This window comes from Trachypithecus francoisi, unplaced genomic scaffold (genome assembly GCF_009764315.1).
Source record: "Trachypithecus francoisi isolate TF-2019V2 unplaced genomic scaffold, Tfra_2.0 Lachesis_group15, whole genome shotgun sequence".
NCBI lineage: Eukaryota > Metazoa > Chordata > Mammalia > Primates > Cercopithecidae > Trachypithecus > Trachypithecus francoisi.
In genome coordinates, this window is record NW_022681460.1 from 5,071,552 (window position 1) to 5,099,363 (window position 27,812).

The 27,812-nt window shown below is 37.1% G+C and overlaps 1 protein-coding gene across 2 annotated transcripts in view; it reads left to right on the forward strand.

The window, feature by feature from the left end:
• PDE10A (phosphodiesterase 10A) overlaps positions 1 to 27,812 on the forward strand; it is a 347,007-nt gene that overhangs the window by 270,701 nt on the left and 48,494 nt on the right. For both annotated transcript variants that reach the window (XM_033234261.1, XM_033234262.1), the window contains exons 14-18: positions 9,770 to 9,912; positions 10,959 to 11,042; positions 13,411 to 13,561; positions 17,713 to 17,868; positions 26,325 to 26,497. In XM_033234261.1, the coding sequence (XP_033090152.1) occupies positions 9,770 to 9,912; positions 10,959 to 11,042; positions 13,411 to 13,561; positions 17,713 to 17,868; positions 26,325 to 26,497 (707 nt within the window). The remainder of the gene's footprint in view (positions 1 to 9,769; positions 9,913 to 10,958; positions 11,043 to 13,410; positions 13,562 to 17,712; positions 17,869 to 26,324; positions 26,498 to 27,812) is intronic.

Consider the following 27,812-nt stretch of genomic DNA (forward strand, 5'->3'; position numbering starts at 1 on the left):
TCATATGTTCTCACAACAATCCCATGAGTGCAGTTATTATTATCTCCATGTTTTTTAAGAAAAAAAAGTGGATATATAGAGTATAAATAATTTCCCCAAGGGCACATATCTAGTATGTGCTAGAGCCAGGGTATGAATGATTGCAGACAGGTCCCCGTGCTCGCTACATGTACTGCCTTCTCTCTGACATTGTTCTTCCCTAAGGTCCTAAGGTTGCTTACAGGGAAGACAGTTATTAAGAAGTGTTTTTACATTTTATGTATAAAATATGGACTGGGGTGCATTAGGGTTCTCCAGAGAAACAGAACCAACAGGATACATATATACATGAATAGATACATGAGAGAGGACTTAGGAGGGAAATTGGTTCATATGATTATGGAAGCTAAAAAGTCCCCCAATAGGCCATCTTCAAGCTGGAGAACCAGGAACACCAGTTGCACAGCTCAGTCCAAGTCTGAAAGCCTCACAACCAGGGAAGCCGATGGTGAAACCCTGAGTCAGAGGCCAAAGGCTTGAGAAGCTGGGGTGCACCTGGTACAAGTTAAACTCCAAAGAGCAGAGATCCTGGAGATCTGATGTTCCGGAACAGGGTAGGTGTCCCAGCTTTAGAACAGAAAGAGACTTTGCCTGCCCTTTACCTTTCTGTTCTGTCAGGGTCCTCAGCCAGTTGCCTGGTGCCCTACCGCATTGGGTAAGGGCAGATCTTCCCTACTCAGTGCCCTGATTCCAGTGCCAGTCTCCCAGAAACACCCAGAAATCATGACCTACCTGCTGTCCGAGCATCCTCTAACCCAGTCAAGTTGATGCTTAGAATTAACCATCACAGAAGGTAAGGTTAATTTTGTTAGAAATGAGGGGGAAGAGTTAAGAAAAAAAAAATTCATAAAGTAATATAGATGGTAGAGCAAAGATATGGTTAATAAAAGAGTTTGGAATCGATTAACAGAAAGTTTGGCACTTGGGACATACTTTAAAGGAGAATTATGTAAATTAAATTTGCAATTATAGATGATGAACTGAAGGTTGCCTTAAGAGTATTGTATATTCCCAACAATAGTTTTCTAAGGAAAATCAAAAATACATCTTATACCAATGCATCAAGTCACAAAGTTATCTCCTAAAATGCAACTATCTCCTGTTAGTAGTGTCATGATCACACACAGAAACAAACACACACACACACGTATCCTTTTCCCTCATCTTGAATTTGAATACACTTAGATACTATTGAATAACAATTCTTAAACTGAATTTTTGGGGTTACATGAAAAGAAAAGTTTAGTGCTTCTCCAAGTCTACAAGTTTAGATAACTAATTTCAGCTGAGTTCAATCTTTTTTTTTTTCTTCTTTTGGTTGTAAGGCTATAAAATTCATTAAAATTTGATTTGCTTCATTTACTTACCGGAAAATAGCAAGGAAGACCTTTAGTGTCTGCCCAGAGATGGAACTTGTCAACTTACAGAGGAGAGAAGTCAGCATTCCTGCATTAGGACACCAGTTGGTTTCCATATACTGGGGTGCATTTGGGGCACACAGCTGGAGAGTCATTTTTCCAATGCCCCTACTTTCTCCTGAATTCAACTGTCTCTTATTTCACAGGAACATAACACACACAAATGTTTTTTTTTTTTAATTTGTTCCCAGTGGTTTCAAATGCACTGAAACACATTAGAGAAAAGCCATTGTCACCTTTGCAATCCTCAGCATGAAAGAACTCTCTCTGGTGCCGCAGACAGCAGGTGTTTGGGCCTGTCTTTTAGAAAGTGTTTCAAATACTTCCACCCACGATTAGGTCAAAGATAAAACTCTACTGAGAAAGAAACAGAAAGAAATCTTTGTGGTTTTTGTTTTGTTTTGTTTTGTTTTTGCATTTTGGTACCGTGGTTTCCATAAACTAGAATAGTTGTACAACCGTAGTAAGTCACATACCAAATGCCGTATTTTTGCAACACTGTATTTTAAATCTCTCATTAAGTGCTTTTCATTAGCTCAGTTCCTAGAGGGTACTAATATCTGTTGATCTTTCCATTCTTAGATTTTTTTTCATGTCATCATTTACTTGTTTACCTACTCAAATTTCTCTCAGATTATCTCCCTTGTGGGAGACCCTCATGCTCAGATATATGTAATGTTTTCCATGTGCCCCAGGCTTTCAGCGATCTGAGTCCCGGTATTTGTTTCTGTTAAGTTTTTAGCTTGAAATTCCTGCAATATGTTAGTATAAATTCGGAAACTACAACTACATATGGTTCAGGCTTGATTTCCATATTCTCAATGGATGGAGACTATTTCTTTTCTACCCATAGCCCCAAGTAGAGACAAGGCTTCTTTTTTTCTTATGGAATTCTCAGTTCAGCTCCTCTCCTCTTGCAGCCACAGGCAAGTCTCGTCCTGCGTGGACCTTCCCTTCACACCCCGGAGCCTCAAACCACACCCTCTGATGGGTCTGTTATTTCTTTAGTCTGCTGCAGCACTGCCCTGTGCTATAAAATAACCAGCACAGCATTTCCTTTTTATTGATTTATAATAGTTGTACATATTTTGGGAGTAAGTAGAATAATTTGATACCTGTGACTGCGTTAATCGTATCAACATGACTGAAGTATCTGTCACCTCAGATATTTATATTTTCTTTGTTTTGGAACCGTTATGAATCCTCTAGCGATTTTGAAATACACAATAAATTATTATTAACTGTAATTTTCCTAGTGTACTATCAAACAGTAGAACTTATTCCTTTTATCCAACCGTGTTTTTGTACCCCTTAACCAACATTATGCACAATGGAACATTATTCAGCCATAAAAAGGAATGAAATCGTGTAGCTTGCAGCAGCATGCATGAAACTGAAGGTCATTAGGTTAAATAAAATTATCCAGGCACAAAAAGGCAAATATCACATGTCTGACTCACTTGTGGGAGCTAAAAAAGTGGATCTCATAGCAGTGTAGAGTAGAAGGGTGGTTACAGGTTATCTTATTCAGTGTTCCCCATATGTATGTGGAGTATGTGTTTGATTTTAGGACTTGCTTTGAGAGTCAATTTAATTTGACTAATGATATCATTTAATGCTATTGACAAATATATAGAAAATAGTTTAATAAGTATTTTGTCAATTTGATTTTAAATGTAAATTAAATAGGGGAAAAGAGTACACAATTTATAATAGTAACACAATTATTATATCTCAAACGTTCCCAAAGTTAAACTACTTGTATCTTAAAGAATACCAGGTGGTGTGCAGTAAATGTTTAACAACAACCTCTCTAAAAACAGAATGGTCCTGATTTGTGTGTCTCCCAGTTTCTGTGCTGTTGTACATTCCCCCAATATGGACAATTTCAAGCTACCAATGGGCCATAATGAATGCAGAGTTGGGAAGAAATGTGCATAATTGGCGCTTGCAAGCCAGTTCAGTGCGCCACCGCCCCATAGAAAAGTAGACTCTCTTCTTGATTATCACCAAAATCAAACAAAAGAGCCAAATTGTGTGGCAACACAGTGCTGATATCCATCTAAGATAAGGTTGCTGACAGCACTGAGAGCTTCACAGTCACTGGCCAGTGCTTGTTCTTAGCGTTTCCCCGTGTTATTCCATTGAACCTTACATTCTTGGCTAAGTACTATAGTGTCCTTACTCTACAGATGAGATCCCGGGGAACAGAGAATTAAGTGATTTGCCTAAATGTATACAATTAGTAAATGATGGACAAGAGATTTGTTCCAAGTAGATGATTCCAGAGTTTAGATTTCTAAGAGTCGCCTGACCCTAAAGTGACTCTAGGTTTACTATGAACATTAATTAAATATTAGGGTGCCTCATAGACACAGTCATTTCTAAGTGTAATGAGGGTTATTGTGTAAATAGGCCCCAAGAAAAACCTTCTAAATAATCACTAATTAAATATTTTTGTGTGCCAGTGGAGTAGGAATGCCATTTTATAAAATGTGATTGGGTGTATTTTTAACGTATGGTAGACATGCTCTTACAGTCCTGTTTCCAGGTTGTCTTTATCGTTTTGTTTTTTGAGCACATATACCTTTTCAATATCCTCGTGCCTAAGACTGATAGGCCACCAAAATATATTTCAGTTTTAGACAAATAGCAGTTCTTTCTGCTAGAATTCTCTTCTACTTGGACAGTGACTGCAAGATTATTTACGCAGTATTATAGGCAAATAATTTATACAAAATGCACTGAAAAAGGCAACATAGTTTCCTACCTTCATCAGTAACTTGCATGAATATGATAAAATCATCTACTAATAATCCCAGATTATATTATTTTCTACTATTCATATTGAAGGTCATTTAGCAAATAGGAAGTAAATATAAAATTTTCTAAAACTAATTATTTCATGCTGTGATTTTAATTAATTTTATCTTGTAATTAGTGTTATTTACCTACACTGATTACAAATATAAAAAATAAAAGACTAAAAATTTAAATTTTTATGTATTTTCAATATATTGATATCAAAAACTAAGAATAATAGAAATACAATTTATTCTAATTTTAGGTCATAAACATACAAAATGGCGATAAAAGGAATAACTATCTTATAGGAGTTTTGTGAGACCTACATGAAATAATGCGTATAAAACACTTAGCATACTGCCTGCGTAAATGCTCAATAGGATTAATGACTATAGTAGCAGTTACTTTACTGCCTAGTATAGTTACTCTTACTAACAGCTTTACCATAGAATTGCACTGAATTACAGGTAGTACCAATTTACAGTAAATACTGAGTAAATCCTGTGGATTGTTCACTTTCCTACCAGAATCTCTAAATCTGTATCTAATATCTCTAAAGTGGAAAGCAAGTGACATTCCATTAAGGTATATGAGGAAAATGTGAAAACTTGGGTCTTGATATGTTTTTGGGTAAATGATATTAAAGAATTTTTTATTGATTATTAATACATGGACGGAGCTTTCAGAAAGTTCATGCACTAGAAGGTCATGGCTTGTCCAGGAAGCAGAGTCTCCTCTCACAGAGTAGAGTGGGCCTTGTGCAGCTAGGAAAAGGTGACAGCAGTGTCCAGCCTATACTTCTAAACCTATCTATGCTCTTTCTCAACTTTACTAAGGAGGATTATTTTATCAATTGGAAAAAAAAAATCACAGTTATGAAGATGATTTCAAAATGTTCATGCATTTTCGTTTGTGCTACCCACAGATTTGCTGTTTGCAGCAAAATACTTGGTACAGTTGTTCAGTTAATAAATTAGGTACACATGCTTCTTTCACAAAAAGACAGAGACTCCAAATTTGCTAACTTCTTCTAATGACAAATGAAAGTATTTAGAAGATATATTCAGAGAAATAACACTTAATCTGAACCTCAAGTTGCCAGTGACATTAACACTGCATGAGAAAATAATTGCTTTCCAAAGAAATCCTTGCTATGAAGAGAGCACTTTGAAAATAGATCTTTGCCAGTATTTTCACTATCATGTGACTTTGTTGCTGAAATTTATATGTCGTGTATACAAATTGTGACATCTATACCCTTAAAAAGAGCAGGAACTTTTAAAACAGTTTCACTGAGGGTTTTTGATACACAGTAATGTGCAAATGTTTAAAGTGTACAACTTAATATACACACACACCCATGAAACCATCAACATAGTCAAGATGATAAATATAGCCTTGACTTACAGAAGTTTTTGTGGGCCCCTTCCTTTTGACCCTCCCAATCTTCAGGTGACCATTGTTTTGCTTTCTGTCACTATAAATTCCTTTGCATTTTCTAGAATTATTTTGTATAAAGGGAATTATATAATCTGTATTATTTGACTTTTTTCCCTTGACATAATTTTGTGATTCATCGGTGGTGTTGTGTACGTAAATAGTTAATTACTTTTTATTACTTAGTAGCTTATTGTATGGACATACCACAACTAATTTATTTACTTGTTGATAGATACTTGAATGATTTCCAGTTTTCGGCTATTACACTAAAGCTGCAGGAAACAGTTGGTCTGTGTACAAGCCTTTAAGTGACCACAGATTTCGTTTCTCTTGGGTAAAGATTTATGTGTGCAGTGGTGGGTAACATGGGAGGGGTCTGTAACTGTTTAAGAGACTTACTTCCAAACTGTTCGTGAAAGTGATTGTACTCTTTCACATTCCCCAAATCATAGTATGTGTTCCAGTTCTTTCACATTTGTCATCTGTACGCCATCTTTGGTGAAGTGTCTTCTCAAATCTTTTGTCCATCTTTTGTTTGTGGTTGTTTGTTTTCTGACTGATATTTAGTAGCTCTTTATATATTCTGGATACAAGTCATTTTCATTTATCAGATAGATTATTTGTAAATATTTGCTCCCAGTCTTTGGCTTGTCTTTTCATTCTCTTAACAGTTTCTTTCTAAGAGCAAAAGTTTTAAACTCTGAAGAAGTCCAGTTGATAATTCAGCCTTTCATTATGATGTTTAACATTGTATTGAGGAAATACTTGCCTAACTTAAGGTCATTAAGACATTTCTCCTCTGTTTTTTTTTCCTAGAAGTTTTATAGTTTTAGGTTCTATAGTTAAGTCTATATTCATTTGGAGTAAATATTTGTCTATTGTATAAGGTAAGGGTCAAAGTTTTTTTTATTTATTTATTGCTTTTGGATATTTGGTTGTTGCAGAACCACTTGCTGAATCAACCAACTATCCTTTCCTTGTGGCCTCGCCTTTGCAGCCTTGCTGAAAATCACCTGGCCGTGTGTGTGGTCCTATTTCTGTGTTTAGTTCCACTGGTCTGTTTGTGCCCCTTGATGCCAGAACCGCACTGCTTTAGTTACTATAACTTTATAATAAGTACTGGATTTAGGCAGTATAATTTCCTCACCTTCATTGTTTGTTTTCAGAGTTATTTTGGCTAATCTAGGTCCTTTGAATTTCCATATGAATTATAGAATCCGCTTTTAATTTCCTATAGAATAGCCTACTGGGATTTTGATTGGATTGATATATGAGTAGTTCAGTTCAAAGGGTGGTGTGAAATCTCTAGCTCTGATTGTGGATTTATCTATTTGTCTATTTTATTTGCAGTTCTGTCATTGTTTGCTTCGTATATACCAAAACTATCTTATTAGGTGTGTCGTACTTAGAGTTGTTACGTCCTTGTGATGACCTAACCCTTTTGTTATTTAAAATGATTTTCTTTATTCCTAGTAATAGTCTTTGTTCTGAACTCTGCCTTGCCTGTTATTATTAATAAAGTCATTGTAACTTTCTTTTGACTGGTATTAAATAGTGTATCTTTTCCATCATTTTAATTTTACTCTATGTCTTTATAGTTCAAGTAAAATTCTTGTAAGCAGTATATAGTTGGCCCATACTTTTTTATTCAATCTGACAGTCTTTGATTTCTAATCATGATGTGTAGACCATTCAGATTTTATGTTTGGTGTAAATCCACCATCTTGCTATTTGTTTTCTATGTGTTTAATCTGTTCTTTATTCCCCCTTTTTTTCTCTCTACCTTTAGAGTTGAATTTTTAATGATTTTGTTTTATGAAACAGGTTTTAACTGATACAAATCTCCACAAAGAGTTTTCATTGATTTTGAATGCTTTTTGATAAAATATAAAAATGTAGCTGATTAGTTTGCAGGGTCAACTGATTGACATCAAGAAAAATGGAAATGCGTTTGAATGTTAACCAAACATATTAGTAGTTAGGAAACAAAAATATATGTGTAATGTTTAAGAATAGCCAATACAACCTTTTTTTTTTTTTTTTTTGGAGAGAGAGAATATCGCTCTATCGTCCAGGCTGAAGTGCAGTAGTGCAATCTCAGCTCACTGCAACCTCCGCCTCTTGCCTTCCTGGTTCAAATGATTCTCGTTCCTCAACCTCCCAAGTAGCTAGGATTATAGGTGTGTGTCACCGTACCTGGCTAATTTTTTTGTGTTTTTAGTAGAGACAGCGTTTCACCATGCTGGCCGGGCCGGTCTTGCTGCCTGCCTCTGCCTCCCAAAGTGCTGGGATTACAGGCATTAGCCACAGCCAGTACAGCCTTTATTCCATTTGGATCAACATACTTCTTAAGGAATACCTTTCTTAAATAGTATAACTGAAAATCTAAATACTGAAATAAATTAAACTGAACCATCCCTTAAATCATTATCTCCAGAAGTATTACAGAAAGCATTTGATGATTAATAACATTTAAATATAGTACTTTCATTTAAAAAACCTAATTTTTTAGTAAGAACAAAGACTTACTTAGTAGGTAAAATATTTAAAAATATAGCCACTTAATTTTAATGTTTTTAGTTTCTATTTATCATATAAATAATACATGAGTACAGTTTGTGTGCATGTAATTACTGTGTATTCATTCATTGGGTTTGCATTGCCACCATTTGTTTACTGATAGGGTTTTCACAATCAAACATTTTAGTAACCTCTAGACCGAGAGGACTTTGAGATCGCCAAGAAGGAAGCTAAATATTTTTAAATGATGAAATAAAGAAAATATCTTCACTCTTGACCCATTTAGCTTCTTTTTTTTTTTTTTTTTGAGACAGAGTTTCACTGTTGTTTCCCAGGCAAGAGTGCAGTGGCGCCATCTTGGCTCACTGCAGTCTTCACCTCCCAGGTTCAAGCGATTCTCCTGTCTCAGCCTCCCAAATAGCTGAGATACAGGCGTGCACCCAGCTGATTTTTGTATTTTTAGTAGAGACAGGGTTTTGCCATGTTGGCCAGGCTGGTCTTGAACTCCTGACCTCAGATGATTCACCCACCTGGGCCTCCAAAAGTGCTGGGATTACAGGGGTGAGTGACCTTGCCCAGAGTTCTTTTGTATTTTTATGTAGACTGGATAGTCTGACCTACAGATGGTGAGCTATCCTGTAGAAAATGTTACTTTAAAAATGCAAAATGTTACAAAAGCTACTCTAGCTTCCCACCACGTTTTCGTGTTACTTTGCTTCAGACAGTTCCTAATTAATCTCATCTAGTTAATCATTCACAAGTATAAATATTGACCCATTCCTTTGGCTCCACAGCATGTTTTTATTTTATCTCACATATTAATTTATAATTATTTGTAAAACATTTGCAGACAGATACAGATACACAAGATTTCAACTTAATAGGATGGCAAAATATACTTATCCATTGTCAGTCAATGTAATTACCAATTTATATACCTACTCTATGGACGCAGTCTATGACGGATGAATGCAAACCTGTGTTACTCATGTGAGTTCGTTGCTGAAATACCAATAACACCCCAAATTCTGTTAAGAATAGTAAAAGTCCTGTTAAGACTAAAAACCAGAGAAGGAAATGATGTGATAAAACCCTCCCCAGGAAGTTGAATTTGATGCGCAGGTGAAATGTAGTAATTAAAGTTTTTGTTGTAATAGATTGAGAAGTACCTTAGATCTTATTGTGATCTTTAAAAATATTAATATTCATTTTCTGATAATAAAATGGATGTGTTTGATTTTTATTATTTAAAAATACAGAAATGCAGAGCATTTTAAAGAAGACAAATGCCAAGTAACCTCATTACCAAGAGATGTCTGATGAAAACTTTTAAAGCAGAAATACCATCTTTTTAAAAAAAATAATTTCTTTTGAATCTGCAAAGTCATGTGTGCACATCCCTGTGCATATGGAAATATGGATAATAATAAATCTACTTTGGTTTTAATTCTAGTTCTGATTCTTTAATACCAATTCTGAACTTCAGTGACAAAACAATTTAAATATTATTTTAATTTTGGGTTTTTTTTTTTGGATTTGCCTTCTAGATGTATCATAGAATTCGCCACTCAGAGTGCATTTACCGGGTAACGATGGAAAAGCTGTCCTACCATAGCATTTGTACTGCAGAAGAGTGGCAAGACCTCATGCGATTCACCCTTCCTGTGCGTCTCTGCAAAGAAATTGAATTGTAAGTATGTTGCTTTGTCAGTTTCTTCAGGAACGATTTTTAATTGAATTGAACTTAAAGTGAGACAGGTTATAGAATTAGAGTCACAATTATTATACACGTATTACATGTGGAGTGTTGCCATTTTCTCCTTCCAAAGTGATTCCAGATATTATGAGAGGATTTGGAAATAAAGGCCAGATCTCATTACCTTAAAAAAGAAAATCTGAACTCAATTTTGAAATGAGTTAACCGAAATGTTAGCATTTCTCATTAGTCTGTTGCATACTTTATACCATTTAATATTTCACACTCAAAATGGCATTTAACACAAGATATCAAAAAGTTCTCATTTCCATATAAATTTAAACTTCCAAATTAAATTCAAGAATTTTGTCATAGTTTGACTTTCATACTTTATTTTTTAATCCTGTGTTAAGATACTTAAGTTACTAGAGGGTAGGGCCGTTTGTATGTTCATTGTAAGTGTAAGCCAACAGTATCTACATAGGAAACCTTCAGAAGTGACTTAGAGCTACTATTTGCCTTACAATTGAAATTATAGTATATATTATAACATACTGTTAATTCAAGTCTAATGTTGGTAACTAAATTAGCAAATGAAAAATAGGTAATAACTTCGGTGTTTATATTAGTGAAATTGTTATTGCAGTTAAAATAGGAGATAAAACAATTTCAACTCCAAAAATACTTCTGAAAAGGCTTTTCCCCCCTTTTCTATGATTGTATATGTATCTAATATTTGTAATATACCTTTTTGTTCTTTTAATTTCTCTGATAACAAATGAAGCATCATTTTAAACAGATTAATAGAAAATGAATCAATAACTTGGATATTGGACTAGATTTCTAAGGGAATAAATATGTGGAATTTATTCCTGAAAATCTTTCAGTACCAGAGAGATGTGGCTGAGAAGGCAGGAAAAGGGATGGCTGAGCTCCCAGTGTCTTTTTAGCTCCTTGGTACAAAACAATTAAATGATTTCTTTACTTATTTTGTTTATTCTAATTACGTTTAGTGATAAACTGCCCTTTTAAAATTTCAGATTCCACTTTGACATTGGTCCTTTTGAAAACATGTGGCCTGGAATTTTTGTCTACATGGTTCATCGGTCCTGTGGGACATCCTGGTATGAATGACTTTAAAATTTACTGTTTGAAATACTGGGTGACATAACCTCTTCCTCCTTCTACATATATGCCTCACCACCATCTTTGTTTGAAATTATTTTAAAATATTGCATTTATAAATTACTTTTTTTCTAAATATTCAAATAAAAAAGGGCTGAGATTATTTTACAAATACTCAGCCTTTCCAGATTTTCTGCAGGGGCTCTAGCAACATGGTTGTAGCCTGGTTAAAAAACAAATCCAAAAAGCTTTCATAAAAACAGAGGCTAGAATTTCATTTGGCGGTGTAACTGAAAGAGACAGGGGTTACTACTGACCAGAATGTTGATGCAGCCAGCAAACATATGAAAAAAAGCTCATCGTCACTGGTCATTAGAGAAACGCAAATCAAAACCACAATGAGATACCATCTTATGACAGTTAGAGTGGCGATCATTAAAAAGTCATGAAACAACAGATGCTGGAGAGGATGTGGAGAAGTGGGAATACTTTTATGCTGTCGGTGGGAGTGTAAATTAGTTCAACCATTGTGGAAGACAGTATAGTGATTCCTCAAGGATCTAGAACTAGAAATACCATTTGACCCAGCAATCCCATTACTGGGTTTATGCCCGAAGGATAATAAATCATTCTACTGTAAAGACACATGCACATGTATGTTTATTGCGGCACTGTTCACAATAGCAAAGACTTGGAACCAATCCAAATGCTCATCAATGATAGACTGGATTAAGAAAATGTGACACATATACACCATGGAATACTATGCAACCATAAAAGGATGAGTTCATGTCCTTTCATGGATGAAGCTGGAAACCATCATTCTCAGCAAACTAACACAGGAACAGAAAAACAAACACTGCATGTTCTCACTCATAAGTGGGAGTTGAACAATGAGAGCACATGGACACAGGGAAGGGAACATCACATACCAGGGCCTGTCGGGGGTCAGGGGCTAGGGGAGGGAGAGCATTAGGAGAAATAGCTAATGTGGATGAAGGCTTGATGGGTGCAGCAAGCCATCATGGCACATGTATGCCTATGTAACAAACCTGCAGGTTCTGCACGTGTACCCTGGAACTTAAAGTATAATAATAATAAAAAACATGTTTAGAATACCACGTGTAAATTTAGCCTCAACTTTCAACCTGCCATCATGTATCTATTAGAATAGATCAAAAAGTAACATGTCTTCTTATTCAGAGTGTGGTACTTTGTCAGTAATTTAATTACGCACCATTTCATTGCAAATCTTTTCCCCACCCAATTTGGCTGTCCTAGAGGTCTTTCCTGACTTTGTATCTGATCCTTTACAGTGGAAACATGCAGTGTTAAAATGCAAGGAACAGTTTTCTTTTGCTCTTTTTTACTCATTTAGGAATTAAATGTCTTATAGAACCTCTTCGTTTCTCTAAAACTTAAATGCCATTCCTCTTGAAGTCTGTGTCTTTCCTATCTGTAACTTTTTGTAAATTAGTGTTTCAAAAGGATGCACATAGGATACCTAACTCCAGTTAATTCTCAGAATGCAGTTGAGAGTTTGACCAGTTGGAATTCTTAAAATGCCATACCCTATACTTCAAATACATTTGAAAATTTTCAGTGGAGAAAAACACAGGTTACACATTTTTTGAAGGTTTTATGAATTCTCGACCTCCTTGGTATTTCAGAAAGCCTTGTATTATGTATGCTTTTGTTTTACACTGTCTCAAGTCTATTTTGAGAGTTTAGAGAGTCTTAAATACGTATAAGTACATAATAATATAGAAACATAGTGCAACAATATATGTAATAAAACATACACTATATTATTTTATATACTATGTAAGTATTTGGATATGTTCATTTGGGACTTAACAATTTTAGTATATAATAAAACTTAATACTTTGGAATTGCTTTGAAAAGTCTCATGATACACGTATTTGCAGTTTGTAAGTCTGAATATTCTTTTTGGAAAATGTAGCTCAAAATACCTGTTAGCAAGATGGTGCTGTGTTGTTGTCTTCTGAGCACTGGGAGGTTTAGGAAATGAACATATAACTAAAGAAAATCATGAGGGCTGGTGACAGGTGACTGTGTATGAATACTGATATTTTCTCGCCAGTGGGACAGTTACTATATCACAACAGATACCGTATCACAACAGATACCATAAAAGAGTCTTTATTCTCTTACTTCTTTTTGGCTAGAGAACTGAAAAGGAACTGGTGAATGAGTTTCCAGTGCTTATGGATTCAGTCAGGGTGGAAATCTTTAGAGTTGCAAGTGTGTAAGGTGCAGACATATGTGTACCTAAAATAGGGGGTTCTCCTGCAACCTAGTGATTCTCTACTGGTTTCAGTCATAACAGTTTCTTTTCCATGCAGCTTTGAGCTCGAAAAGTTGTGTCGTTTTATTATGTCTGTGAAGAAGAACTATCGGCGGGTTCCTTATCACAACTGGAAGCATGCGGTCACTGTAGCACACTGCATGTATGCCATACTTCAGAACAATCACGCGCTTTTCACAGACCTTGAGGTGGGTATGCACTCTTTACCGCTGTTTCTCGTAACCTCAGTGGATTTAATACTGTGTGTCAGGAGCACATTAATGACATGGATTTGTGACATGTTATTCCAAGACAAATTTTGGCTTAATAAATCAAGGGCATCCCATTTTTAGATTCCTATACCCGAGCATTTAGCATATTATTTTGTATAAGAAATGTAGATAAAAGAAATTTTAGCTTCATCAAAATATCCCCCAAGGAATCACTCATTTTGTAGCCTTCTCTATTAAAGCCTTCTCTATTAAAGCTTAAATGTTCTGAAGGGATATAAACAGTGAATTTTATTCATTGCTTATATGCCCTGGATAATGTAGATGTATCCTACCTATTTGAGAACCTGGAGCATTCAATACTGTGAAGACAGAAATGATTTTGACCTCCTCTAGCATGAGGACACAAAGGATCTGAAATGTTTAATTAATTTGCCCAACTTTAAATACCCAGAGTGAGTGACATATCCAAAGCTTTCAGAATCTCAGAGTTAGAATTGGAGATGGCCACTTGCATTCGTCAATCACAGTCCAAGTCCCTTACTTGAAAGCCAGGCTTAGCGCTTAGTGACTCGTGGCCACAAAGGATGCTGATTCTACATCTGGACAATCCCGACTTTGAAGGATATCCCTCCCTCTGACCACACTGATCCTGGGAGTGTCTGCTCACACCTTAGATGGAGTCCTCCTTTCTCTCCTCTGTAAAACTGGTATCGTCTTTTAGGGGACCTATGACTGTCCAGAGAAAGGAGCTGTTATCTTTGTGATACATAAATTGTGCTTTTCTCAAATTCACATTTAAACTAGAATCCAGTGCATGTGAAGGTCCATCCTATCCTTTTCCATCCTATTGGACCAAATTCACAATCTGAGTGGAAAACTCGAAAGATGCATTCTAGGGGGGAAAAAAAAAAACAAACTAGTAGCATTTTAAAGAAAGAATAAAAAATTATCCTCTAGTTTTTGTTGCTTTTTCAGAACAATCGTTAGTTCAAGTGGAGTTTAACCTCATCAGTAATTTATTATTTATTACCTCCGCCCAAAAGATCTAGATGAAATTGGTCCTTTTTTCCTGTTTGTCGTAACAAAGTCCTTTTCTATTGAACCCCATATTGTTGAGACTTTCAGCGTTTTCTCCATTCTATTCCTTTTAAGAAAGCAATTTCATTGTCTTGTTTTGCCATGTTTCCACACCTTGTGAGTTTAAGAACTATAGAAATTATACTTTCAAATTGCATTGCAATTTATATTCAAAAAGTTGAAAATTTAACGGTAAGTGAGAAAAACTTTGTTGATACATGTTGACTCATTTAAGTTCCTAATTCATTTCTGGAATTATATTTTCCCAAAACATCAGATCGTTTTGGCTGAAAAATAATCCCCAAATGACATATGTAAATATTTAAAACATTTTATAAAGAAGAAATGTAACCTCTAAGAGAACTATTAGAAGTTATCGTTTGATGTTCTTAAAGGGAAATGCTTAAGAAGGGTGATTCTTTATACATTATTTTCAGATGTATGATTCTGGCACACCTTTAATAAAACTACTGAAGGTCACATCAATTTTAAAAGTGAGTTTAAAAACTGGAAAGATGATAACTTTTACGTATTGTGCAAGATTGTAAAACTCTTGAGATTTCTTATCAGGTACATCATGATGACACAGCAGCATAAAACATGGAAACCACCCCAAAACAAAATGATATTAACAACATAATTAATTCAGTTATCTTAAGAATGCCAGGCAAGTATGATTGTTAACATGATACCTCGTGGGGTTAGGGGTTGCTGGTGAGATTTCCCTTCCAATTACGTTGCAGGAAAAACCAGTCCTGCATTATCAGGATAAAGAAGCAGGCATATCGCTAAAAATGCGCCTGTGAGAACTTCTGCCGACTCCCATCCCAGCACCCCCATCTGTCCGCATCTGCCCTCAGCAGGCTCTGCCTTGCACACTTCTCTTAAACCTTCACAATCCTCTCCAGAGCTGGCCCTTCTGCTTTGCCATATCTGTCGCCACCACCTCTTTGAGAGCACTGCCTACCAGTGCTTCCCTCTCTTCTCTCTCCTCCATTACGCTCTCACCCCTCTTTTCTGGATCACTGCCGTCTGCATGTACGCCTGCAGTTTTTACTTCCATCTTAGAATATGCTGTCATCTGCCGCTCTCCTCAGCTCCCTCCCTGTTATTTCGCTCTTCATTGCAGTAAACCCCATGCAAGTGTTACCCTACTGGCTCTTTCAAAATCCTCTCCTCGCATTCTTTCTGAAAACAACTCTGATCAAGCTTCTGAATTTAACACCCCAGAAAATGCCCAGGTCACCAGTGACCTGCACCCGGCGAGATCCGAGGGTCAGCCCTCAGTGTCTTCACTTGAACCCCGGGACATTCGGCACTCTTGGTTTTCCTGCTATTGCACCAGCTGTTCCTTCCTTGGGGTTTTTTGTTTGTTTGTTTTTGTTTTGTTGTTGTTGTTGTTGTTTTCTTAATCCTTCTCTTTCCTCAGACTTAGACTATGCAGTCTGTTCCCCCTTTACAGGTATAATTTGTCTTTCAAAATAAAATTCTGATTGTGATTGTTATTAACACATTGAGTCTCTTCATATACTTTAAACACTTCAGTCTTTTCAAGCAGTGTTGGGCATAACCTAAATTCCACTCAGAATCCCTTCAGGAGAGAATAGAAACTGTCATATGAAATTGGTTATAATAGGATTTAACCTATAGAGTTCTGATTCTTTCTTCCCTTCCATTTTTATCAAGTATTTAATTGCCCGCTGGATGATTTGTTTTAGAATTGGGAGTACTTGAGAGCTTAGACCTTGACCCTCCTCCGACCTCAAACTACAACCTTGGTGAGCTCAGCCAATCATGTGACCTTAAATGCCACATGGGCACTTTCTCTAGCAAAGGCCTATCTCCAGGCCTTCAGGCTTCAGTAGCTGCTACCTGTCAAAACAAAATCTCCGCCTGTCAAATCTCCTCTTGACTGTCAAGTAGACTCCTCGCCTCAGTCTACATGTGAACTCCTGACCTCTCTCCTCAAACCCATTCCACCTGTACTTCTCTCATATCAGTTGATGCTAATCATTACAGCTTCTAAGACCAAAACATATATCACCTCCTTTCTTTTCACAGTCTGACAGTCAAAAAATCCTGTTGGTTCTGCCTGCAAAACGCATCCAGACTTTAATCACCCCTTAGAAGCTTTCATTGTTGTTATCCTGGTCTAAAGCTCTATTCTGTTTTACCTCAATTACTTTAGAAACCTCCTCACTGATCTCTCATCCTTCTGGAGTCTGTTTTCAACACAGTTGCCAGAATAATCTTGTAAACATAGAACCAAAATGATAACACTGCTCTGCTAAAAAACCCTCTGTTAATAGTTCCCCCGATCACTGAGAATATAAGCCTTTTATGTTGAGTGCCTCCCCTGCCCTTGACCCCACCGGCCACCTTCCTGATCCTCCAAGTCTCAGGGTACACTCACCTCCAAGTTTATGTTGTCACTGCTCCCCTGCCCTGTGTGCTCCTCTCCCACACTGCACTTGCCTCTCTCCTTCCCCTCTTTCAGGTCTCTGCTCACACCTGGCCTTTTTATGAGGCGTGCCTGCCTAGTTTATTTTTTACTCAGCCTGGCTTTCTTTAATTTCCGTTAGTCTGCTCTGCCTTCTTTTTCTATATATTTGCCATTTTTACATGCGATATGATTTACCTGTTATATTTATTGTTTATAATAGCGATAGTATTGTTAGATAACATCGAATAGATTTTGCTGAAACTGGCCTTTCTTTCCTTGTGCAGATTTGCTTTATCTGTAATTTTTTGGAACATTTGCTTTATACCTTTAAGTTGATGCCTCCTGCACCTTTGAGAGAGAAACTCAAAAATAATTTGACTATCGTTCATAAGCAGAGAAACAAAGAAAGGGGTACAAATGAGTTAGATTATCCGGAATTTCAAAGATTCCTAAGGATTTGCTATATTTGTGTAGGATTCTTTATGCCAGAGTGCCATGTTTGTGCTATGTTAATGCCAGAAAGTAATGTGACATGAGTGTAAGCGGTAAGTCTGCTCATGTGTGTTTCTGTGTTTTGAACATCTCTGCATCATGTTGTTTTTTAAAGCGCAAAGGACTGCTGATTGCGTGTCTGTGTCATGACCTAGACCACAGGGGCTTTAGTAACACCTACCTGCAGAAGTTCGACCACCCTCTAGCAGCTCTCTACTCCACTTCCACCATGGAACAGCACCACTTCTCCCAGACCGTGTCCATCCTCCAGGTGAGTCACCGCACACCGTCTCCCGCTTAGTCTCAAGGGCTGTCTGGGAGACAGTGGTACGTCATAGGTGGAAAAGGAAGATCATTATGGCTCCCTTAAAAGCAACAGCTATATTTTATTGTAGAACCTTATATTTATAGTTATCATGAAATAATAGTGTTTTTTGCATAAAGAATCCTTTACAAAGAATTTGAATACATGTATTTTGCACTCACATTTGTTTTTTAAATATTATATCAATAAGTACATGTAACCCTAAAGCATTACTTATTTTATGTAATATAAATCAATTAATTCTATAGATTATCATATTCTTGAACCAGAACATATTGAACAGTAAATCTTAAAAGTTAGGTAAATATAAGGTTTTAAGTGCATTGTAGCTTTTTTTTTACATTGTGTGTTTTGTTTATTTTATTACCTTTAAGATGTTCTTGGTAATTGATGTAGACAATCACAGATACCACTTCAACATGGGATATATGCGCTCCTTCTTTCTTAAATGATTTTTCTCAAACTCACCTTACCAAGGTAGCCATTACATCATAATGATTTGATTCCTATCACAAACAATTTATAACAATATAATCTGTGTTCAGCTTAAGTATAGTGGGCCGTATATTTTCCCCTCACTGTCAGCACCTCTAAGTAGGAAGAGAAATCCTTGTTACGTCTTCCAATCGTGAGTCTAAGGGAAAGGATTTTGAGTTTTGAAGATGTCATAGCAAAATGCCAACAGTGACTCTGCCAGTAACTGGCCATAGGCAAGTTGCGAAGCAGAAAAGCTTTTGCCACTTGGTGCAGTTTTTCTCTGTTGAATAGGCCAGGCCTCCTCTCAATGCCAGGATTTTGTTTTCTCCCCTCAGTTTCCCAAAAGCTTCTCTTAGTGCCTCCTCGTTTGACTTAACTGTCCATGTGATTGGTAGTGCTGCATGCTCAGTCCTTTCTAAAACCCAGCAAAACTGACTTTCCAGGCCTCATGTCCTCAGTCCCACGAAGGTCAGTGGTCACCTTACTCGATTCTGGGTGCTCTTCGAATTACCTGCTGGGTAGAAGTGAAGAGTATTTCAGATATGGAGCTATTTTAGTCATTTTCAAGCCGTCCCCAGTAGGCAGCTGATGTTGAACTTGCTCATGGGCCAGTTGACTCCTGAAAGCAACGTGTAGTCATCATTCCTATCATTTGCTTGACACCAGCTCTTTCCTTTTTAAATGACATATGTTTACATAGATATGTCCATGCATAAAACAAGGATACATAGACATGTAAGCAGGATAAAAGGCATGTGTATATGTGTATGTGTACATATATGTATACATATATGTAAAACATGCTTTCTGTAAATCGATGAACACTGTAAAACTTCATGACAGCTGATGTCTACTTTGACCTCACTCATCAATGGAGACTATTTGTCTAAGATGAATAAACGCCAGAAACAACATCAGGGTGACTTCACTTAGAAATAATTAGGAGTCACTGAATTAGCATCCCATGTCCTAAATGAATTCATGCATTTGACAGCGCAACATTGCTACCAGTTCAGTCACAGCTAAATTTCAATAGCCAGTATAGAGTTTCTTTAGAAAGCCTGCATTAAATACAATAGGATTCGTTTTGAAGGAGGCCAGAATTGCGAAGTTTATTGCCACTGAGTAGAATAAAAAATAAACCTTGTAATATAACAGTCACATCAAGGTGGGTGGGATAGGGAGGCTCCAGGTCCACCTAAGTCCTAGGAAGACTTGGCCCAGTTGCCGCCATCAAAAAATGGATGTTTAGGGTGGTTTGCCTCCAGTTTGTCAAACCCTCAGAGATGTAGGGATTGCAGATTACTTAAGGCAGTGTTCCTAAAAAAGATGAGAACTACTAACAGGAACTCATGGCAGTAAGTTAAGTTCAGACAGGTAAGCTGTTGGCATTCAAAAAGGTGTGGGAGAATAGATTCAGATACTAGAGCTGGAATTTCAGTCACTGGTGAAGTAATAATAACGGCAAATTTGTTCTCCTAGTTAGAGAAGAGAAGGTACTAGATACACCGCAAAAACAGAAGCTGGGAATAAGAACTCGGGATTGCTGCGAATTAAGATGAAAGGCACTACCAGTTTGAAAACAAATTTATATATTCGATTGACCAAATCCCTTCAATTTGAGCTAGGCCCAGAGAGAAATGATATTGGAGCCATAAACAGACAGCCCAATCTACATGGGCAGGAATATTCAGGAAAGAGTGTCTTCCTCTTCTGAAAATTTCTGTACTCTTGGCTGATTTTGCAGTAATCCTCATGATACTTCTCTGAGTGTTTTTTTCAGATTCATCTAACTTGTCCCTGAAATTCAATTTAATAACAGATTTATTGAGCACCTTCTATTTGCCAACACATGTTTTAGGCACTAGGGATATAGTGATAAATAGAACAACCACAAATCCCTGTCCTCTGGAACTCACAGTCTAGGATGAGGAAGGCCTGAGTCCCCTGACTTCAGCCCTCATGTTGTTCTTCTCATTGGCCCACCACCTGGCACACCCGTGACTCTAACTGACAGTGGTATCCTGAGGACTCTCAGACCCATGTGATTCTGCCTAGTGCTCAGTAGGACTTCTGCCCAAGCACCTGAACCCTGTATTCCGTATGGCCCAAATTGTGCTTGGTGTTACACTTATTTAGTTGCCTTTTGTATTTTATATCTCTGTGGTGGCAACCTTATTGACCCAGGAATGCAGGCTGATGACCTTAGAGTCACCATTTTTCCTTTCTTTAGCCTTATCTTCCCATCCCTCCATCCTGTTACCACCAAGTGCTGCTGATTTTATGTTTCATCAAAAGACACCTACAAGCTTGACTAATTAAGATGCTATCCTTGGGTAACAGTTAAAAATTCCAACTTCCAGTCATTCAAATAGAACAATATATAGTTTCATGATATGAATACCTGTGATACTTCTGGTTATCCACGAAAGACTTTTCCCATTGCTCTCTGATCTGCATTGCCACACAGATGATTGTGAGCATGGCACTGCCCATCTTCTGGTCACACAGACGGATACCACATAAGCAATTTTGTGTATGATGGTCGGAAATAGTTCCCCACCAGGCATCTTCACAGGTGTGTGTTGCGTATGTGGCTGCTTATTGTAGTTTTGCCAACCTGAGTGCCAGCTTTCAGTATGGCTGCCAGTGGTGTCTACTGGATAAGCAGGGCATTCAGGAGAGTACTGCTAGCTAACACAGTGACAACAGCAAGCAAGGAGAATATTACAATAGATTTGAAAAGCTATCCTTCAATCGCTCTGTCTCTCTCTCTCTCCCTCCCTCTCTGTCCCTCTCCCCCCCCACACACACACACACTGACTTGCACATACACACACACGTTACTCATGGTAGAGAGAAAAGCAGGAAGTGTGTATTTGCTCACAGCTTGCCTTGACCTTGGTTGCAGTGATAGGGATGCAGTAGATAATCCCATGTTGAGTGGGCAGTGGGAAGAGATTAAGTCATGAAGTAAGGGTAAATACAAGAGATCTGCAGAGAAGGTCAATCTGCATCCCTGAGCTTCCCATTGTGTCTTAATGCTGGCCATCAGGATTGTTTCCGTGGTGTTTGGGGCCCGTTGCTGTGTAGAGGTCATGGTGGACATTTAGCAGAGAGGAAACTCACTTGAGTCTCTAGTAAATAATAATCTGGCCCCTCTGACCACTACAGCGCCCAAGTGGCAAGCACCGTCTCTACTTGACATCCCAGTTTCAGCCTTCCTTGTATTTTGTCTGTTTTTCCACTTTTCCCCCTTATCCATCACTGTTTCCCCGAGTGTTTGTGTCTCAAATCCATCCTCCAAGTGTATGTCTGAATATGTTTTTCTCCTGTTTACAAGTCATTAGTGGCTGTCTGGGGCCTCTGGAATAATTTCCTGTTTTCTCAGTTGATATACAAGTCTTTTATGAGTGGCCCCTGTCTGTTCCAGGACGACAGTATCTGCTCTGCTTCTGTAGTTTCAGACTGTATCTTAACTCTGTGCCATTGGCCGGGTTCCCTCTACGTGTAATTACCCCACACCCTTTCTGTGGTCCCCAACTCAGGCATGACCTCATCCAGTAAAATTCTTTGACTACATCCCCACATCACTGGGGTACAGCACTGCCCCCTTTTGAGCGCCTGAGCCCCTCAAGCATGCATACGTCTTAGTGGTTTGTGTTTGTTTGTTTTCAACATTGTATTGAAATTTTCTGTTTGTGAGTTCAGCTTCCCACCTCTTCTGAATTAGAAGCTGATGAGGAGAGTCACTGCCCCTTCTTTACCTCTGGACTCACAGGCCCACCTCTGGGGCTGTTGATATGGGCACGAGTGGAAGTGTGAAGGTGTAGAGCATGGGGAGGGGAAGATGCAGAGTGGGCAGAGCCAGCACTCAGAGACTGAAACTGAAGCTTTATGTAAGGAAAGTGAGTAGCTGTGTCCGGTGGGGCAGAGAGCTGAGATGCTGAGCAGGGGAAGCAGGCAAGCAGAATGCCTTCATGTGAGGAGACTGTTTTGTGTGGACAGTTACATCCAAGAACGTAGGTGGGCTTTGTTTTCTTGCCTAAAACTTACTAGCTTACAATTAGTCATGGTGATTGAACCATTATTGCTGGAATATTAAATCAATTTATTCTGTTTACTCATGAGATATTGATTATTTTGAACATTGAAACTATACTTTTTTTCTTTCTTTTGCCTTCTTTGAATACCCCATTTTGACTTTGAAAATAGTCAAAATTTTAGAAAACAGACCAATTAGGAATGATTATTCTCATTATTAAGAACATTTCCTTAATATTCCACGAATCTTAAATTATCTGTTGCTTTTAAAATGTGGTCATATTTCAGAAAATTATCTATTTATACCAACATTTTGGGATCCCGTAGCTTCTTACTACTCTTTATAGCAGCACTATTTCTGTGACTCAGCTAGAGAGTTCTTCCAATTTGTCTACACTAGGTACAATTTGCTGTTGTGTATAACAATTATACTTAAATTATCGTACTTATATTCAACACTACCTGTACTGGTAATCTAAAATATATGACACAGTGGCTAGTTTAAATCTGTCCTTTTCTACAGCTGTGTTCTGAATAGAAAAGGTATTTGGCTATCAAATTCATTTTTAGGCATATATTTGTTTGTTTCTTCATCTCTCTTTCCTTTAACTCTGACTGTGGAACTTTTAGTGGTAGATTTTATCATCATCATCATCATCAATCATCACTATTATAATAGTAATCATTTTATCATGTATTGGGTACTTACAGTGCACCAGAAACTTAAATATTTTGTACATATTTTAATACAGTTTATTTAAGTGAGATAGGTATTATTATTTATTTTCATTTTACAGATGAGAATAATATGCATCAAAGAGGTTAAGTATTCTATTTGTCACATCACTAATCAATGGCAGAATGACATTAAAAACTAGAATTATTTGGCCCCAAAATCTGAGCTCTTAATTACAGTACTGTAATGCTTCTAATATGTGGTTTGATGTACGAGGTAATTAAATTTCAAAATCAGTATTATAGATATGTTAAAGGCATTGCCATCATGAATGTTTGATGCATTTAGTTGCATCATTGACATTTTTTCCCAAAAGTAGTGGTTCCCTAATCCTCTAGCAGTGGACAGAATACTAAGAGCCTTTAGGATCCTCATGATTAAGGGCTGGAAGGAGTATTGACCATCATCTATTCAAGGCAGTCCCTGGGTCATCTTTCAGCATCAGCACCAATTTCAACATTGTTTCCATTCTCTGATACCAGATCTCAGCCCCAGCGTTGACATACAACCAGAGCCTACCTGTGGGCTTCCATAGAGTTAAGAATTACATGCTGTTCACCCACGTAAAGTTTTAGAAACATTCCTAGGTATAAAAAGTCTACTATTTCCTGCTTGATTGATGCAAAATGGAATCAACTAGCTTGAATTAACGTAGACTTCAAACTACGTAACTAGAGTAAAATTATCAATTGGTGTATAAAAGTATTATAATGCATTATAAGGATTTATTATGTGTTAACGAATGTGAGGTTGGAGGTTTAAAGAAGATACTGTTTATCTGCTATGCTTCCTTGCTTGTATCTCCCTTCCATATTTTCTTTAGTTTGAGTAGCAGCAAAATGCTAGATTCTCTTAAAGGGAGACATGGCGGGGATCAGTGGCTCATGCCTGTAATCCCAGAACTTGGGAGGCCGAGGCAGGTGGATCAAGAGGTCAGGAGATCAAGAGCATCCTGGCCAACATAGTGAAACCCCATCTCTACTAAAAATACAAAAAAAAAATTAGCCAGATGGGGTGGTACATGCTTGTAATCCCAGCTACTTGGGAGGCTGAGGCAGGAGAATCGCTTGAACCTGGGAAACAGAGGTTGTGATGAGCAGAGATCCACTCCAGCCTGGCGACAGAGTGAGACTCGGTCTCAAAGAAAGAAAGGGGAGACATTTATTTTTTGATAATTCATTCATTCCCTTTACTCTTGTAAATTATTGAAGGGGACAGTAAATGAGTTAGACCTTTTCATTATAAAAGCCCTCTATGGAGCTTTTTCGCCTCGTTTCCTTTCATACTGAAGAGTAATGACTGAAGTAGTCAGTAGAATATATAAATTCTTTAAAATAAATCTTAATTTATTTTGGGCCAGTCGATACTTTTGGGACTCTGATAAAAACGTGAGCTGACAGATGACATACTCAGTGTGTTGAATTGCAGTGAGCTTATAACTCTTTTGTCCCCCTACAGAATTTGTAGAGCCTAGGCCAGATTTAGAGATATTTATTTTTAAATGTCAACAGCAGACTAGAATATTTTATATACTCTAATTTAACAAGTTAGGGTGATAATTATTGGTGATAAAGAGAGTAAAGCATACAAATACAAAACATAAAATTGTAGCAGCTGTGATTCCCTTCACATGACCTCCTGAAAGCAGATGCATGCATGAGCACCAGCCAGACATGCTGAAACATGTTCATGAATTGGGAAATAGAGGTCACAGGCATTCAGTGTTGAAGCAGAGGCTACCTGCTTCACTTGAGTTGTGGTCACATCAAAGGAAAGCAGATACCACAGCATGAATCAGAGTAAATATTTCCTTCTTATAACTTTCTACAACAAAATTGAAGAGAGTTGAGGTTGGATGATAACTGAATTCAGCCACCAGCCCAAAGCTCGAGTCCCCTCCCGTTGTCCCCATCAGTCATTAACCAGCCTGTGCTCAAACGGCTCATCTCATAGCATCTCATGCATAATTCATGTGGGAACTCTGAACTAATATAAGTTTTATAATTTGAAAGTGAAGTCATGTATTTGAAACTGCTTTTGTAAGCTGTAGAACTTTCTACAAATGTAAGGCCTTACTACTGTTATTGTCAGGAAAATAAATAACTAGACCTGAGTCCACTTGCTGCATTTGTCATACAGTAATTCAAATACTTCTGAGACTTTAACAGCAAATAATATGGGGCTATTCTGATAATTGAAAACAAATGGTGCATGTACAGTTTCATTTAAGAATATGAAGAGACAGTATTTTAGTGAGATGTCTAATTTTGTAAAGAAATATACTTCAATCATTGTAAGTTTTTACTGTATTTTAACTCAATAAATGTATGTTAAAAAGTGAAATTACTTGAAAATCAACTTAGAATAGCACTATATTGACTAATAATGAAAAATATCAAAATAATTGATGAATCGAAATTATTATAAAGTTTTTAAAAGATTAATACACGAAGGATATTCTGAGTGAATAGAATCCAGATTACCAATGTTCTGGTCTTGTTTAGGGTGATGATCTGCCATTTCCACCTCCCTTGAGAATAGAAGATGATTCTAGAATCACCTTCAGTGATTTGTGTTGTAGGGAAAGGTATTCTTGCCCTTAGAATTTTTAATGTGTTTGAATAAACATTTTATTGAGGTTATAGGACATTTTCTTCTAGGATACAGAGAAATATATTACTACCCATTAAGCATGTTTTGATATGTTACAACCTGAAGTGGACAAGGATATAGATGCCTTTTTAAGGCCATTAAGGTTCTAGTATAATACGAAAATTACTAAAGTTTTTAATTTGCTTAAGAGGAAAAGTCTTTAACTTAAATATTTTACATTTTCAAGTTTTTTAACTATTAGAAATAGCCAAGAACTAGATATATTTAAATCACTGAGGTTTTATGGTAGTAAATAATGTTATTGTAGTTACAATAGTTTATTTAAGTGGTAGTTTCATTGTTTCTGTAGCTTAAAGAGAAACCAAAATGCAATTTTCATTAGTCATTTCTAACTATTCTTTTGTTTCCCCAAAACCTTTCTTGAGTGTGCCAAATGCCGTTGACTGATTATATTGTTTCAAAGAACAGAAAATGTCATAAGATTAGAGCTTGTGCTTGTTATTGGTGGTTTTTATTTGTATTTTTTCCATAGTTGGAAGGGCACAATATCTTCTCCACTCTGAGCTCCAGTGAATACGAGCAGGTGCTTGAGATCATCCGCAAAGCCATCATTGCCACAGACCTTGCTTTATACTTTGGAAACAGGAAACAGTTGGAAGAGATGTACCAGACCGGATCGCTAAACCTTAATAATCAATCACATAGGTAAAAAATAATTTTCAAAAGCTTAGAAGCCCAGGAAGTATTATCTGGAATAAGTTGATACTTAAGAAATGTAATGTGGCATAAGTTTATATTTGAAAGAAAGAATGTAAAAAACTTGCGTGTTTTTCATTTTATGTACATCTTGTTTATATTTACTTTAGACATTTTATTGTCTGACAAGATTGCTGACAATGTCCAGTGAGGATAATTAAAGTACAGATTGGAAGTTACACTAGTCACACAGGAATTGGCACTTTTCAAAGGGAAGGCTGGCCTGATGTTTCCCCAAGAGGTCCCTTCTTGCATTGATCACCATTCAGGGTGTGGCCATTGGCCTCAGAAACTCAAGAGCAAATGAAAATGGATTCCATTTTCAGAATCCAGTCCTATTAAGCAAGCTGATGTGATTGATATAGAAACTGGACTCCCTTTTATTGATCTGTAATTGTATTAGGCAGTCACAAGGGTCAGAATATTGGCATCCCATGGGGTAGAAAGCCAAGTAGCGATAAAAAGTTTATTTGGTGAACATGGAATTACCACAAGGAGGATTAGATAAATTAGATATCCTAATGGAATCAGGCTAAATTAGTCTGATGCCCTTTTGTTTTGAGGAGGGGTGTGTCTTGCCTAGTAGATTCAGAAATAGGTCAGGTATGTTCATTATGAACCTGTTCACCCATCTGTATAGTAGATCTAAAGTTCATTGGCTAACTTGCCATCTCCCCTTGACAGTTTGTAGTGGTGACACTAGCTTTTATTGCTGTGGCTTCGTGTTTGCATGTCTGACCAACTTCATCTTAAATGAGGACATCTTTATCCCTCGGCTGGTGAGCACTTACTTACTGCTTCTATGCCAGTCTTGCTGAATTTGGATTTATACTTTTTTTCAGGTGTTCTGTATATCTCCTCTGTGGTTCATTAAGTACTGATCCTACATTTTGTTCTTTGGGACAAACTGTTTTAAAGTTCTTAGAAACAATTCACTGTTCACTCAGGTACATCAAATACAAAATGTTGGTTTTACAAATGACTGTAGATACCTAATAAAGTTTGCCTCTTCAAGAATAAATGCCATTTGTATAATGATATTGATGCCTTTGGATAAGCAGCAGTTATTTGTGATTCAACTTACCTTCAAACTGGACAGATCCAGATTTTGTAGAGCTTGAAGCTGATACAATTTAGGGAACCTTATTTAAGAAAAACAATGCAAAGATATCTTGTTTTCACATATGACAAGTTTGAAGACATTGCCAGGGCCTCTTCCAGGACCATGCAGAGTGTTGGTGTCCGGGAAAAGCCCCTAAACATC